Genomic DNA, 16285 nt, shown 5'->3' with positions numbered 1-16285 from the left:
TGCTTCACAATTCTTTGTTAAACTGAATTGGACTTTAAAAAAAAGAGAGATCAGTGGTTACTGACTTTTCACATTTTGGGGGATGTCAATATAAACCATTTTCCCCTAAGTGTTTGGTATTTTGAAAAAAGAACAGGAGAGTTGGTATAGAGGTGGATAAATGTTGACAGGTTCTCTCTAGCAGGAAGGGCCAAAATCTTTCCCACACCACTGGCATTCTGCTTTCCTGCAGACACAACGTATATCGGTATCTTAGCATGCTTACAATTGCATTGTCTCCAGTACGGGTCTTCTCTATATGTATATTTGATCTAATTGCCTGCTTTTCTTTGTGTCATTTCTACCTTTATAAACACCTTGGGGCTTATGATGTCAGGGTTCAAATGTCCTTTTCTGTGGTTCTAATCAATCAACATTTATTAAGCATCTCCTCTATGCCAGATATTATGCTAAATGGGGTTCCAAAAAGAGACCAAAAATAATCAGTTCCTGCCTTCAAGGACCTCACAAGCTAATGGAGGAACTGATGAACTAATGGTTCTCCTGGCTTTGATGGAGAAAAGTTTATTGTAATAATCTTTGCGGATCTTTTCTAATTTTATTTTTCTGTAATTAGTCTGTCCATTTCCAAACTTGAATGTTCTTGAGATGGCTTTTATTACTTGGATCTCTTGTCAAGGTTTCTTTAAATTGCTTTTATTCTTTGCCACCTCTCTGCTCTGTGATATGCTTAGTGTGTGTAATGGAATAATAATAAAGAGGTGCACTGTGACTGTCAGCTGCTCTGCCATATGACCAATGAAACACCGAAGGCAAGGTTGTCATCTAGAGAGTGGACGATGACTGATCATCTGTCAAGGGCCGGGCACAGTACAGCCTGAGGATGTGGGGGTGGTACAGTGCAGGGAGGGCTGCCGTCGGAGTCAAGAGAAGGTGTGTGACCCTGGGCACTCTCCTTCTGTGAGGTTTAGTTTCCTCCTCTATAAATAACAATAGTGTTAACCTCACTGGTTGTTTTGAAGACCAAATGAGATAAAGAGACCTTAAAATACCAAGTAAAAGTGCCCTCTTAGAATGAAAAGAAATGGCAGCCTCCACAAGGCGGAGCTTTGATGAAGACACTGAAGATCGTGAATCAGTGAGACCCCAGAATCTTCACCTTGGACATCTTTTGCTCTATCAGCCCCGCTGGTTTCTGTGTCCCCCTGGCCTTGGCCAGCTAGGCCTTCCTCCTGTCTTTGTTCTCTTTCACACCACGTCTGGGAAGAATGAATCCTTTGGCTCTTGACCCAGCTCTCCTTTAGCTCTTGTGCCTGAGCAGCAGGTCTGTGACTTTGGAAGGAAATCGGTCTTTTAGCCATTTGTTGAGCAGTATAAGCTGAACTCTCAGTTCTCTCCTAACTAGGGGGAGGGAGCACTCAGTACTGGCTCAACTTTGACTACTTGGATCCAGAAACATTCTGTTAAACAAGTAATCTTTGCTTTTATTGTATGTGTATTTAAAGTATAACCTCTCCTTTTTTATTATTATTATAGCTTTTTATTTACAAAACATATGCCTGGGTAATTTTTCAGCATTGACAATTGCAAAACCTTCTCTTCCAACTTTTCCCCTCCTTTCCCCCTCCTTCTCCCCCAGACAGCAGATAGTCCCATACATGTTGAAGTATATGTTAAGTCCAAGATATGTGTCCATATTTATACAGTTATCTTGCTGCACAAGAAAAATTAGATCTAGAAAGAAAGAACCTGAGAAGGAAAACAAAAATGCAGCAAATAATAACAGAAAGAGTGGAATTCTCTGTTGTGGTCCACACTCAGTTCCCATGGTTCTCTGGTGTAGCTGTTTCTCTTCATCACTGTACAATTGGAACTAGTTTGAATCATCTCATTGTTGAAAAGAGCCACATCCATCAGAATTGATCATCATATGGTCTTGTAATTGCCATGAATAATGCTCTCCTGGTTCTCATTTCACTCAGCATCAGTTCGTGTAAGTCTCTCCAGGCCTTTCTGAAATCTTCCTGTTGGTCATTTCTTACAGAACAATAATATTCCATAACCACATATACCACAATTTATTCAGCTCATTCTCCAATTGATGGGCATCCACTCAGTCTCCAGTTTCTGGCCACTGCAAAAAGGGCTGCCACAAACATTTTTGCACACATGGGTCCCTTTCCTTCCTTTAAGATCTCTTTGGGATACAAAACTAGTAGAAACACTGCTGAGTCAAAGTTTGATAACTTTTTGAGCATAGTTCCAAATTGCTCTCCAGAATGGCTGGATGTATTCACAGTTCTACCAACAATGTATCAGTGTCCCAGTTTTCCCACATCCCCTCTAATATTCGTCATTATCTTTTCCTGTCATCTTAGCCAATCTGAGAGGTGTGTAGTGCACAACCTCTCCTTTAAAGGAAGGAACTACACTGTAGCTATTGGAACATGGAAAGGGAATTTTCCCATTAAATAAATAGCATCCACAAAGCTGGAATAGAATGTTAACCCATGGGATGACAGTGAGGAAACAAAAAGATCTTGACATTGAACTGGACTGAATAAAATAAATGTCAAGGTTCATACTTGGGTTCAAACAATCAACTTCACTAGCATAGAATGAGGTGATATGCCTAGGTATGTGTTCTCTGAAAAACACCCAAGTTTTGACCCAGGGAACTACAAGGACAGGGGTAAAGAGTATGGAACGGCAGCCCCCTCAAAGGAACACAGTCTTTGGTGTTACAATGACAGGAGGAGGGTGTGGTGCTATGGGAAATAACTGAGACAGTGGTGATGGAAGTAGAATGTATTTCATCCAATCCAACACTCATTTATTACAATGCAAGACATTCTGATAGAGAATCTAAAACAAAAACAGTTCTTACATTCACAAAGCTTTGGTCTAAAGTTATCCTCTTAGAGCTTAAAGTATGTATTGACAGACTGTGGTTGGACATGGAGTGCACCTGGAGAAGTCTTGTGCAGCTAATGGAAAGGACTTTCAGGTGGAGAGAAAGGGGTGGGCCTGGTGCTTCGACAGAGACATCCCCGAGGCCAGTGATTATGGAGAACAAAAGGGAGACATGGAGATACTTTTCTGTATCTTCCTTCCTTCCTTCCTTCCCTTATTCATTCATGCAACTGGTGTTAGTTAAGTACTTTCTGTGGAGCAAGACTCTGGGTTGATTGCTGACAATAAACAGCAAAACAAAACAAACCTGTCCTCAAGGGGCTTAGAATGAGGATTCCTGTACCCCCTCCTAGAGAAACTCCTTGAAAAGGCCCTCGTCCACTCCCTTTCCTCTCCTCTCCTTATTCAACCCAACCCCGCCTCTCCAGTCACTAGTTGGCTTTTCTTGGCCAATTCTCATGACCTTTTCTCAATCCTTGTCCTTGACCTTTGAGCAGCCTTGACACTACTGGCCAACCTTGTAGTCGATCTCCTCTCCTTCTAGTTTTTTGTGACCCTCCTCTCTCCTAGTTCTCCTCCTCGTCTCCTTTGTTAGAGCTTTGTCTGGGCCCTAATGGCTAAGTGTAGCTGTCCCACGGGGCTGTGTCCTGCCCCTCTTCTCTTCTTCCCAGATTCTGATCTTGGCTCTTGTGGATTCAGTCGCCATCTCTGCGCTGAAGATCCTCCATCTGCTTCTCCAGCCTGAGCCCCTCTGCTCCCCCCAGACTCCCCTCTCCCCCTGCATACATCTTTAGCAGATGTCCCGGAGACATTTTAAACTCACTGTGTCCAACCCCTTCCTTCCCGTCCACTTTTTATAACCATCCTCTGGGTTTTAGCCTCACATTCAAGGTGTCAATCTTGACTAATCGGGCCCCACATCCCCTCTGTCTCCGCGATATTTCCCACATTCCCTGCCTTTTCTCCTTTGGCCCTGCCCCCTCAGGTGTGGGCCCTTTTCTCCTCCTGCTCCAGTCCACTCCCCACTCAGCCGCCAATCTGAGGCACAATCTGTCCGGGCCACCCCCTCCACTCAGGAGCTCTTGGGACTCCCTGTCACCCCCCGGATCAGAGTTCAAACCCTCTGTTGGACACTTGGAGTCCCTCAGAACCTGCTTTCCTGATCTGTCCAGTGTTCTTGCCTGCTCTCCACTCACACACCCCTTTCTCTCCGGCCCCCTGCTGCTCCAAGCATTGTCCCCCATGCCCGGGACGTTCTCCTGCTTCATCTCTGCCTCCTGGATTACCTGGAGCTCTTCACGTTCCAACAAAAATCCCTCAAGAAGCCGTCCGTGATCCACCTTAAAGCTGGGTACCCCCCCACCCCGTGATTGTTTCTGGCATCTGTAGCTTGTTGGCTCGCCGCAGTTCCCACAGTGTCTCTCCCACGGAGCTTCCCCAGAGTAAGGACCGTTAGGCTTACAGTTGGCGCTTACTAGATACCCACTCAGTGCCTGATCCACCCCTTTCTCTACTTGTTTGCTTGCTCTGGAAGAGTGATTTGCTCTGGCCGACCGGGGCTCTCTGGCTGGGCCTTGTGCTCAATGGGAGGAGACGCTCTCTAGCAGGGGCCACTGCCCGCCAGGGGGCTGGGCCAGGGGAGCGAGGTTGGCGGGATCTCTTGGAGGAGCCTAAGTGCCCACGGCCACTTCTCTGGCCACAATCGGGCTGGGGGTGGGGAGCCTGGAGTCTTGTGATGTTCCCATTAATGGCTTGTGCCATTCCCCTCCCTGCTGAGCGAGCCTGAGGCGCGGCCATGACTCTGTCCTCAGGGATCTTGCAGTCTAGGGGCAGACACCCACATCTCCCGGGAAGTCCCATAACCCCGGGGAGTGCTCCCACGTGGTTGGCAGTGGGGCAGGGCCTGCTCCCTGGGGGTGGGCCTGGGGGAGCCCTCCGGCCGCCCCCCTCCTGGGGTCCTTACAGCTCTCCTACATGGAGTGCTGGCAGCTTCCTCGCAGGCATGGGCAGCCCTGGCTCCTGGGCAGCTGCATTTAGGGCTTCATGCCAGGGATTCAGCGGGGGCCATCTTGTGTTCTCGGGGGTGGGGCGGAGGGCTGAGAAGCCACCAAAAAGGCAGAAGCCATGAACTTGTCCTCTTGTGTTGCAGATTCAGGGGCTCTTACCTTTGACTCCGTTGGACGGACACTAGGCTCAGGTACAATCTCCTTCCCCTTATCTTACTTCTGTGGCCTCAGGCTGGTTTCTGTCGGAGGCGGGGCTTGGTGGCCATGTTGGGAGGCAGAGTCCGGGGAGCCCATGAGGTGCAGCTGGCCCAGGGAGGCTCTTCCAGACCTTGGAGCGAGGCAGGGCAGGGCTCCCCTTTGCATGGCCTTCACGGCCCCAGGAAAATGCCCTCACGCACACGTGGGGCCCCCTCTGGGGGGGTAGTTCTTGGGGAGCTACCTTCGCTCCCACAGGGCCACGACTGCCTTGATGAGCGGGCCTAGGACCCAGGCCAGGGAGAGGTAGCGGGAAGAAGGTCAGACGTGGGCAGCCTGTAGTGGCCCTGGTGGGTTTGGACATTTGCTTGATGGTGAGTCTCCAGGATGGGCCCAAGTGGGCCGTGCCCTTCTGGAAGGGAGGCCCAAGCCTGAATTTCTCTGCCTCGGCTTTGGCTGAAGGGCAGGGGCCGGGTAGAGCTCAGCAGGCAGGGCCCCAGTGAATGAGGCATTTGGAGGCTGCCTCAGGCTCCCTGAGGAGGCTCCCTGTGTCATGTAGCTAAGGGACTGCCACTGAGGACGGAGGCCAGAGAGGGCAGTGTCAGGCCAGGGGGCTCCTTCCAGGCTGGCCCAGCCTCTGCCCCAGCCCTAGTCAGGCCCCCCTGTTTTTAGGCAATAGCCTTTGATCCAGGGAAGGAGGGATGCTGGGACCTCCTGGGTTCCCGGGGAGCCCCCAGCTTCTAGACCCAGACTCCCCTCCCGCACAAAGGGCTGGGCCCACAGGATTGTTTCCTGGTGACGTCGGATGCCAGTTCCAGGGCCGTTAGTGTATGTGCCCAGCCCTGGCCCATCCTTTCGCCCTCATTGAGGCGAGTAGGGCTCGGCTGCCTCCTCTCGGAAATGAGAGATGGTCCCTGGCTAACCCGGAGAAGGTTAGGGCTCAGCTTCCCCCCTCGGAGTTGACAGTGGGTTTGCTGCCTTCCAACATGGTCCCTCTGTTGGGCCAGGGGCCCTCTCTAACTGCCATGCTTGCCTCCTCAGGCCTCTGGCTTCCTAACTCCCCCTTGCACCCCGCCCCCCACTGCCTTCTGCTTGCCAGCCAGTGCTGCTGGGGCTCGGGTTTCGGCGGGGAGGGGGCTCCCTCGCCGAGGGCATGGGCTCTGGGCGGCTTCCCGGAGACACATGGCCCAGGGCTCAGTCAGAGGCAGGAAGTGCAAGGGGCGCTGGTCGCGGGGCGTTGGGGGCGGGCCGGGCGCCCTTCCTGCAGAGCTGGACATTGCGGCATCCTCTTGGCATATTGCGACTCTTTTCGGGCAAGGTTGGCGATGGCCTGAGCCTGTCCCATGGGAGCCTTGTGTGATGTCCAGAAACATCATGGAAGGCAGCTAGCTGTTCGTGCTTCGCCTCTGTCAGTGTGCAAGGGACCAGTCTGCTGAGGCTCCTGGGCGGGGCTTGGGGGCTGCTCTGCGGCTCCTCGGGGCAGCCCCTCTGAGGGGAGGCTCTTGGGGCCCCGCCTGGTGGCGGACACAGCTGGCCTCCCCTGCCTCAGAGGCTGCTGGCCCGGCCGCCTGCCTCAGCCCTTCTGCCTCAGCCCTCCTGCCTCAGCCTTCTGCCGTCCCCAGCACCCAGGAGATGTTCAGAGGCCCATCTGGGCCTCCCAGCCCGGAAAGAGAGGCTGGGCCTTCCCTACTGAGGGAAAGCTTTCATTGTCAAACAGGAAGGAGACAGAGGAACAATGTGGCCCTTGACTTTCCATCTCTGCCGCCCTCATGCCTTGCTGTGGACTCGGGACAATCCAGAACCCAGAAAGCGATGATGGAGGCCCGGGGCCCGGCCCAGCCCAGTAGGTGTGGCCCCCCGGGGGCCTTTTGGTTTCTTTGAGCCCTGCCCGCTGTCCCCCTCCCTCCCCTCCAGCCCTGGCTGGCAGTGCCCTGGGGCTGTCACTTTGTAAGGCCCGTCCTGGGTTGTGCACCGCTCTCTGAGACCCCTGGCATGGCCCGACACGTGGCGGGGAAGGGTCAGGCCCATGATAGAGGACAGTGTGGCGCCCGCCGGGGGAGAGGAGGCCGCCTCTGCCTCCAGAGTGGAGCTGGGGGAGCCTCCGTGCCAAGGAGGGCTGGGCAGGGGCTGCAGAGGAGGCATGCCCGCGACCCGGGCCTGCTGGCCCCTTGTGGCCCAGGACACCTTCAACTAGTCAGCTGCTGGGTCCAGAGAGTTTACTCGTTGTTTGCCAGATGGCTTCCCCCTTCTGTGCTAGTTTCCCTGGGATTAATTGGCCAAACTTTGTTGTTTATTTCCAAGCCTAGAGACCAGGAGCGAGAGGCTCAACATTTTGCCAGGCTCCCCTTGGGCCTTCACTGACCCTTGACCCAGCCTGTGGCTGAGCCGGCCCATAGGAGCCCAGGGGGATGGAGGGCACCTGGGGTGGGAGCTTTCTCATGTTCCTTGGTGCTCTGGTGCTCCAACGAGGCGCTCCCTCCTCCCTGGTGTGGCCTTTGTGTTCCATTGTTTTGTTCCAGAAGGGAGGAGGCCGCCAGGCCATCCATCGCGCCACTGTCCAATTCTCTGTAGACTTGCTGGTCCCTGGGCCCCAAAAGAAGGAAGGGCCTGGAAGGTCGGGGGACCAAGATGTAAGCTAGAGCTGGGGGGGCCCCTTCTAGCAAGGGAGCCCGGAGCCAAAGAGGAGAATCGGGCTTTTCTCTCTGTGCTGGGAATAATCTCTAAGGCAAAGCTCCCGTGGAGGGTGACATCAAAGGCATTAACAGGGTCCCCCCAGAACAGGGCTGAAGGTGCAGAATCCATCAGGGGAGGAGAGCCCGCGGGTATTATTCCCTCCATCACCGGGGAAGGGGAGCTTCGAACAGATTTTTTCAAAATTTGGTAGTAACAAATACTGGGACCCATTACACCTATTGCACTGTCCCAGATCGGGCATTGAGCCAGTAAACATGTATTAAGTGTCTGCTGTATGCTCAGCACGGTGCTGAAAAAAAACACATTGCTGGCTCTGCCTTTAGGGGGCGCACAGGGTAAGGGGAAGCCAACCCCCAAGGAGGGCGCTGGCCCTAAGGCTTCTGGGAGGAAGGGAAAGGTGCTTTGTGGGCCGTGGCTGCGCATCCCTCTCCGCATCTTCTGTGAGAGCAGCCTTGCTCTTCCCATGCTTGGCCACCATGGCTTTCTGGCAGGCCCGGGGCTGCCCCCATGCTCTGGGGTCGGCTCCCAGCAAGGGATTGTCGCAGAGAATCGTACTTCCTGGGCCGTCCTTATGCCCTGCTCGGTGCGAGGGCACGGCTCCCCCATCCAAGTGAGGAGGGGGCAGCACCGGGGAGCATGCTCAGACTCCTCGGGGTCCTTGGGCTCACACTCACCTTGGGGCCTTCCTCGGTTTTGGAAACCACAGCCCAGGTGATGGCCTAGAGGGGGCAGCGCTGGCCCATGTGGCCTCAGTTACTTATTAGCTGGGTGACCTTTGATCGCCTCAAAAGAAAGGAAACCCCAGCCCTTCGAGAGCCTGCTTGCTTTTTCTGGGAGCCCAGACATCATCCATTCCCCTCATTTAACAGGTGAACAATGAGTGATATTTTGTGGCCTCGAGGCCAGAAATATTGAAGTTGGCAGCCCAAGGCAGGTCCTCATTTCTAAGCCCCAGGACAGTTATCTCCTCATCCCCCCCCCCCAATTTTCTTCTTAGAGAAGATACGTGGTTCTTGGAATCACTGCTTCATGTGCTGCCCATCCAGGCCTCCAGACCTCCATGGGGGGAGGGGGGGCTCTGAGGGGAGGAGCTGCCTCCATCAGAAGCCGTTGCCGAGATGTCCTCCTTCCTGGAGCTCTATGGGACCCCCAGCTCTACTTTCTGGGCCCAGGAAGACGAGACTCCTGTCACCGTGCCTGTCCCCATGATGACAGTGATTGGGAAGGGGGCCACTGCTGGAGCACTGGGGCTGCACTTCTTCCCATGTGCTTGAACTCTGTCCTAGCCCGTCCCATGCCCATTCTGACTTCTGGCCAGCTGCCGTGGCTGGCACTCCTTCCTCACTGTTTCAGGCTGTCTCTCTGTCCTTCTCTGTCTCTCTGTCTCTGTGTCTCTCTCAGCACCATTACTAGCTGGTCTGTCTGCCGTCCAGCCCCAGGAGAAGCTGGGTGGCCCCTGGGCAGGAGCAGGGGGAGCCCCTTTAGCTCTTTGCCAGCCTCAGCATAGTAGCTGGTGGTGCAGTGATGGAGGGCTGGGCTCAGGTCAACAGGGCCTGAGTTCAAATGTGACCTCAGGCCCTCAACTGGCCAAGTGACCCTGAGCAAGTCACTTAACCTGGGAGTTTCCTCAACCACAGGATGGGAGGAATGACAGCACCCACCTCCCAGGGGGGTCGGGAAGACCGAGGGAAGTCCTGTTTGTACAGTGCTTAGCGCAGTGCCCGACACCCAGCAGGCCCTGGATGCTTGCTTCCTTCTCCCCCGCCTGGCAATTCCCATCCGCTCTGCTCTGTATCACATAGCCCAGATCCAATTTTCCAAGTCTCTCCCGGTGTTCCCCTCATCTCGTGGTTTAGGAACCTGTCAGAAAAGGAAACATGGCTGGGCCAGCCAGGCCAGTCCTCCATGGAGCCGGCCAGGCTCCTGCCAATCACTGCTTCCTTTCCAAAACTTTCCCTGGGCCCCCTTTTAGTTGGGGAGCCCAGAGTGTTCCCAGAAGTCAGAGTCAAGCTCGTTGGCCTTTGGTTCGCGTTAGTTTTTACAAGACTGGGACCACCCACTCACCCCTCCTGCTCTTCCCTTCTCCTCCATCACCTTTAAAAGGTCGCTCGGAATGGAGCGACGATGGAGCCCACCTTTTCTCTTTCCTGGAATATCATTCATCAGCCGTTATCCCCAGCCAGTAACTAGGGACCCCATTCTTGCCAGGCTCAGGGCCGGGCTGTGGGAAAACGAAGATGAGAATCCCTGGGCCTTGTCCTCCAAGCACTCAGATTTTAACCAGGGAGGTCACATAGGCTATCTATAGGTGCACACAGGGTGAGTGTGTGACTGAGTGTGTGTGAGTGTGTGTGTGTGTGTGTGATTGTGTGTGTGAGTGTGTATCACCCACATGTGCTGGTTTAAGGACAGAAAGGCCAGGACACGCTTGCTACAGAAGGTATCCATTGAACTGGACCTTAAAGGAAGCCAGGAGCTGGAAGAGAGGATGGAGAATGTTCCAGCCCTGGGTGGGGGGACCAGGCAGGGAAAACACCTGATGCTTGGAGATAGGGGGGCTTATCCAAGGGGCAGCCAGCACTGCTGGCCGGTGTCGCTGCATCCCAGGGCAATAGGAAGGCTGGAAGGTGCAGTGAGGCAGCTTAGAAAGGTCCTGTTTGCTCAGGAAATGATCAGGAGCCACTGAGTTTGTTGAGTGGGGGTGGCAGGTGAGACAGGAAGATCAGTTGGACATCCGGGTAGAGGATAGTTCGGCTTTTGGAGAGACTGAGGCGGGCAGGCCCCCCCCCGCCCCCCCTGCCTGGCAGCTACTGCAGTGGTCCAGGTGGGAGGGGACAAAGGCCTGCACTAAGGGGGTGACCCCATCAGAGGAGAGAAGGGGGCATATTGAAAGCATGTGGTAAAGGCCTTTACAACAGATTGGGTGAGGAGGCAGGAGAAGAGATGGGGAGGAATCCAGGATGACAAGGATACTGGAAAGATGTGGGGGATCAGGGCAGGAGTGAGCCCAGGTACCTTTGGGGACCCCCATTGCCCCCAAGTCACAGCAGTAGGGAGCCCAGGATTTTAGTTCTTTCTCTTATGTCCCCCCAGCTTTGTCCTTCTCTCCCCTGAGTGTCAGTCTCCTTATTTGTTAAATGCTGATGGTGATATTTGTAGTGACCTCCACCAGGAGAAATGGCAGGACTCAAATGGGTGCAGGCCCGGGGGCTCCAGAGCCCTGGCACATTGCATCAGTGACCAGTGGGATTGCTAGGATCCTTGCCTGTCAAACCGTGCCTGACCCTTGTATGTGTTCAGGAAGATTGGCAAGCACCTGGAGGGGGGAGGCCAGGTTAGGGAAGAGTGTTGGGGCCCAAAGAGTTGAGGTTATTTTGCCTCCAGAAGGGAAAGCTCAAGGGATCCTGCGCTGTGTGTTCAGGTATCTGAGGGGCTGTTGGGAGGGGAGGGATGCGCTCTCTGCTGCTCAGAGGGGAGGGATGAGCAGAAGCGGGTGCTAGAAGGAAGCCTCAGAAAGGCCAGCTGAAGCTCCTGGTCAGGAAGAGCTCCCTAACAGTGAGAGCCGTCCAGAACGGAAGGGACCTCCTGGGTGGCGGGCTCGCCTCCCGCCAGGTCTGCTGAGAAAGCGGGAAGTGTGATCCGCTATTAGTGAGAGCCCGCAGGGTGAGGGCCCCGTGGCCCAGCCTCCAACCTGGGAAGAGGGTCTTGTGGTCCTTGCCCAAGGCTCAGGGTTGAAGTGCTCCCACTGGGTCTCCTTGGAGCTGTCCAGCCATGAGGTTCGGCCTGGCCCGAGACTCTTTGGGCACGCCGGTGCCAGACCGAGGGAAGGCCCAGGTAATGAGGCTGGCACGGCCAGTCCCTGCCCCTTGGCCTGTCCGCACCAAGCCAGGCCCTTCCCTCGGGGTGGTCCCAGGCTCTGCAGCCAACGACTAAAGAGTTCTCCTTCCCCGCCCACCAGCCCAACTGCTTCAGCTCCTCACCAGGGCCTGCGAGGGGACTTGTACAGCTTGTTGTGCTTGCCTGGGGTGGCCTGGGCTGCGGGCCTGGGAGGCTCCTGCCTCTGGTGCCCACCAGGGGCCCAGGAGCCTGAGCTCCTCTGAGGAGTGCCGCTGTGGCCCCCGCTGGTGGCAGGGGAGCCAGACACCCCGCGCTCGCCCAGGCTTCCTCTGCACGGCCACGTCCTTGAAAGAGCATCTGTTCACTGGGTCCTACTGCCCCTGGGCAGTCCGACCTCTCCTGGTCTCCCACAGCCCCTCCCTGCCCGGTTTGGTCTCTTCCTGCTCACCCTCCTCATCCTCACTCTTCTCCTGGCTGCTGGCTCAAGCCTAAGCTCCCCTGGTGACCTCAGCCTTCCCGTGGATTCAGCTGCCATTTCCACGCTCACTGTTTCCCGAGCCGTAGATCAGCCGCAACGTAGCTCCTGAGCATGCCTTGAGCATGTCCTGAGCATGTCCTGAGCATGCCCATGGATGTCTCACTCGGGGGGATTAGACGAGAGAATCTCGGCGGGGTGCTGGGCACACAGCCGCTGCCTTATCGATGCTTGTTCCTTCCACCGGATGCCCCGGAGTCATCTCAAAGGCACCCCGTCCTAGACAGAATGCGCCCAACACCCCCATTGTTCCCAAGGTCACCTCAGCCCTCAGCCCTTCTCTCCTGGCAGTGCAGCCGTCCCCGGGCTTCCTAAAGCACAGGCCTGATCACGAGGCTTCTCTTCAGAAACCTTCAGAGGCTCCCTCTGGCCTCTAGGACAAAGTTGGGCTTCAAGGCCCTCCCGCCTCCTTTCCAGGCTGATCTCAGGGCACTCTCTTCCCATCTCCTGCCCTCCCTGTTCCAAGAACCCGGAGCTTCCCTCACAAGGCCAGCCCAGCTGCCACATCCTCCAAAGAAACCTTCCAGGTCCCTCTCTCTGCCTCCGACCTTGTTCAAAGAGCTTTTGGAATTCCTGTGTGGGGGCTTTGTTTTCACTTCCCTGTGGACACTGCCCGTGGAGGGAGAAGTGTCCCAGCTCCCGAATGTACCAGCTGGGAGAGTGGGGATCTCGAAATCTGGGACACGTGGGCAAAGACCTCCCCATCCTCTAAGTCTGGGACACAGAGGCGTCCACCCCTCCCCCATAAATCTGGAATACAGGGACATGACCCTTTCCCCCTCTAAATCTGGTGCAGGGGCTTTGCTCCAGACCCTGTCCCACTGTCATTTTTCCTCACTCGCCTGGCACATGCCATGGTGCCTGGCACCCAGCAGGTGCCCTTCCAGTGACGTTGCCTCACACGCCTGCCAGCTTATGGCCTGCTTGTGATTGTGGCCCTCCAGGAGGGGAGGCTGGGAAGGAAGATGCTGAGCCTGGGAGGCCGGAGTCAGCCCGAGGCTGGCACGCAGGGGCAGGGCTGACGGGGAGCCAGAAACCGCCCATGGGGGCGCTGCTGGCCCACATACTCCACATACCTGCCTCCGGCCAGGCTGGGGGAGAGCCAGGTGAGAGCAGGCCCGAGTCCTGCCCAGTGGCTGCTAAGGGAGGCCCTGGGCCGGAGCTCTGCAGGACTTTAGTGCCCCAGACTGAGGGCAGGGGCCTCAGGGACCGGCTGTGGGCCAGGCTACGTCTGGGAGACTTCCTGCCCTCAGAGAGCTGCTCTCCTGCTGGCAAGGCCTGCCCTGCCTGCCCTGGCTGTCTCCATGCAAGCCACTGGAATAAACACGGAACATCCCAGAGCCCTGCGGCATGACGCCGGAGCCCGGCCCCGGGGGACATTTGCCCCGTGCTCCTCACGCTGGGCTCGTGTGGCTACTTCCAATTCCCTGAGACTTGCTTGGGTTCTATCCCTGATTTCCCCCATATTGCCAGTGACCCTCCTGTGCCCAGCTGTGCCCTCGGCCTGTGTCCTCTTTCCCAGCCCCCTCACAAGAGAGCGCCCTCGGGTTTCCCCAGTCCTTAGCACTGGCCCCGTCTTCCAACCCCAGCCCCCCTGGGCCCAGGGGCCTCCAGGCTCTGGCAGCCGCCTCCTGAGAACTGTCTGCAGGTCTTCGGGGACATGGAGCCCGAGAGCAGGAAGGGGGTCCGAGGAGTCCTCTTTGTAGCTCCCCCCGCCCCCAACAGCCCATGGCCGCCTGGGGCCTATGGCAGACCCGGGGCCACCGGGGGCAGAGCACCCCTGCGCTGCCTGGGCCTTGGCTTGTGCTGCGTGTGGGGAGGTCACTGGGCCCCCTGGGCTGTGGTGCTGGTCCCTCGAGGGGGGGGGGGGAAGGCTACGTCGTGGCAGCCGTAGCTTCTGGGTAATGTCAGCGAGGCTGGTCAGGGAGGGGAGGCGAGGGAGGGGAGGCCACTGAGAAGTGACAGTCAGCAGGGCTGCTGTGTGGGAGCCAGAGAGCTCTGCCCGGGGGAGCTCCCGGGTGGGAGAGGTCGGCCCCAGCCCCAGGAGACGATCTCCAGGCCACCCAGCGCTGATGGGGAAAGGTAGATGGAAGATGCGAACCTCCCCAGGCGAGGGCAGGAGAGAGAGAGGATGGGGCCCTTCGTGGGGCTTGGGCAAGAGTGACTCCTGCAGGGATTATTTCTGAGGAGGCCTTATTGGGGGGAGGGGCCTGCTGGTAAATGTTTCCCCCAAATGCGCGCCTGTGCGTTTAATCCGCGTATCCCCGTTTTCTCCATCTTGGCTCCACAAGTCAGGCCCCGGCTAAGAGGTCTGCTGGTTTCTGAGGTGTCTGTTCACACGGAACGTTTAACAATCAGCTCTTTGAGTTGACTCCTAGCCCAGCCCTGACTAATTGACTGGCATCAGTTCAGAGCTTCCTGTGTGCTGAACTCTGGGGAAGTCACAAAGTAAAGCAGAAACAATCTGCCTTCATGGTGCCCACAGACTCATGAGGGAGGCGACTTGGGGGTCATGGGACCTAGAACCTGCCCTGTGCTGCCTGTCTGCAGGAGGCCTGGAGCCCCTAGAAACACAGCGGGGTCAGGGGCAGAGCAAGAGGGGATTCGGGCAGCTGGAGGACTCAAGGGAGGGGATCATGGCCGGTGGGTGGGTCAGCCTTTGCTCAGAGACCCCAGTGAGGGAGAGCCTCCCATTCCTGGTGTAGCCCCCTCTGCACTGGGACAGCCTTCCTCAGGCCTGGAAACCTCTTGCCTGCCTCTGGGCATCTCCCCCTTCTGCCCTTGGGGGCCCAGCAGAATAAAACTGAGCCCCCTTCCTCACAAAAGTCCGAGAATACTTGAACCTACTCCCGTGGACCGCGGGGATGGAGCCTTCCCCAGGCCCCACTTGTTTCAGCTGATCCCCAGACCCTTGGCTGGCCTGGTTTCTCTCCTCTGCACCGTCCCCCTCTGTCGGTGCATTTTGCCTCGCCCCCCAGGGCCAGAGCACAAAGGGATCTCCCCTCCCTGTTCTGGAAAGCTCTGCTCAAGAGGATGTTTTCTGGCTCACATTGAGCTTTGGTCCACTTAGGGCACTAGATCCCTTTCAGATAAATCACCACCACCCTTTGCTTCTGAATTGTACCTGACTTAGGTGGATGCTTGGTGACACCTGGGGACTGGTGAGGGGATGGGCCAGCTTCTCACGGTTCTTCCGGGCTGAGCCTAGGACTGTGGGCCGCACTGACCAGAGCCCTCTGCCCTTGGGACTGGGCCCTGCTCCACAGTCTCAGGCCTGTAACATTTCTGTCTCTGCTTTGTTTTTCAGAGTATGATCGATTGGGTTTTCTCCTGAAATTGGACTCAAAATTGTGAGTAATTCAGAAGGTGGAGGGTTTGTGCTAGTGGGAAATGGAAGGGGGGGAGGCTCTCAGCGGCCCAGCTTTGGCCTTGTGGAGGAGGAAGGGGAGGCTGCAGACCTGAGCAAAGATCTCCCTGTGCTGTTGCTTTCAGGGCCCGGGGAAGCACAGGGTCCCCGGCCGCGGCTCAGTGCCCCCCAGGTGGCTGCTCACTTACAGCATCCTGCTGACTCAAGCTCAGCTGTCCCGGCCTCTTCCCGCCTTCTTTGCCTGCCATAGCCCCAGTGGGGAGGGAGTGCAGGGGGAAGGCCCTTGCTCCGGGGCCGCTTCCTCGAATGGAGCAGCGGGCCTGGTCTGGGGGCTCACAGAGAGCCTGGTGTCTTTGGGCTCCTGTTGGCCTTTCATACCGCTGCCAGGTTGATCTTCGTGCTGCTTAGTGTCTTCTCCCTGGGTGAATTTCCAGGCTCTAGGGGTCCGTGTACCTTAAAACTATAGTTCACAAGCCCCCGCCAGTGGGTTTCCCTTTTCTAGTATCTAACAGACATTTAATAAACCATATTAAGAAAACCAACAGGAAAAGATTTCTTTCACACAGCCCAGCTCGCTCGGGGGTTTTCCAAAAGGCTTGTTTCTTAGAGTTCTGGCTTTTTCATCGGGCTACCTGGAGAGTCTCAAGCTCTTGCACCAGGTTCTTAATAAAAGGAGGGGCCCTCAAATAGTTACTTTCCACAGGCTCAGTCTTTTCTTTGGACCAAGTTGCTGGGTTT

General features: G+C 56.1%; 1 protein-coding gene across 6 annotated transcripts in view; it reads left to right on the top strand.

Annotated features, from left to right (window-relative positions):
* ST3GAL3 (ST3 beta-galactoside alpha-2,3-sialyltransferase 3) overlaps window positions 1-16285 on the top strand; it is a 123325-nt gene that overhangs the window by 43740 nt on the left and 63300 nt on the right. For 3 of the 6 annotated variants that reach the window (XM_031969269.1, XM_031969266.1, XM_031969267.1), the window contains 2 exons: window positions 5063-5110; window positions 15488-15530. In XM_031969269.1, the coding sequence (XP_031825129.1) occupies window positions 5063-5110; window positions 15488-15530 (91 nt within the window). Of the gene's footprint in view, window positions 1-5062; window positions 5111-6831; window positions 6958-15487; window positions 15531-16285 lie in introns of all 6 variants that reach the window. The other 3 variants (XM_031969263.1, XM_031969265.1, XM_031969268.1) reach the window with 2 other exon arrangements.

Source organism: Sarcophilus harrisii, chromosome 4 (genome assembly GCF_902635505.1).
Source record: "Sarcophilus harrisii chromosome 4, mSarHar1.11, whole genome shotgun sequence".
Classification (NCBI taxonomy): Eukaryota; Metazoa; Chordata; class Mammalia; order Dasyuromorphia; family Dasyuridae; genus Sarcophilus; species Sarcophilus harrisii.
The sequence above is the reverse complement of the archived record's forward strand: the minus strand, read 5'-3'. Positions and strand labels throughout refer to the sequence as shown.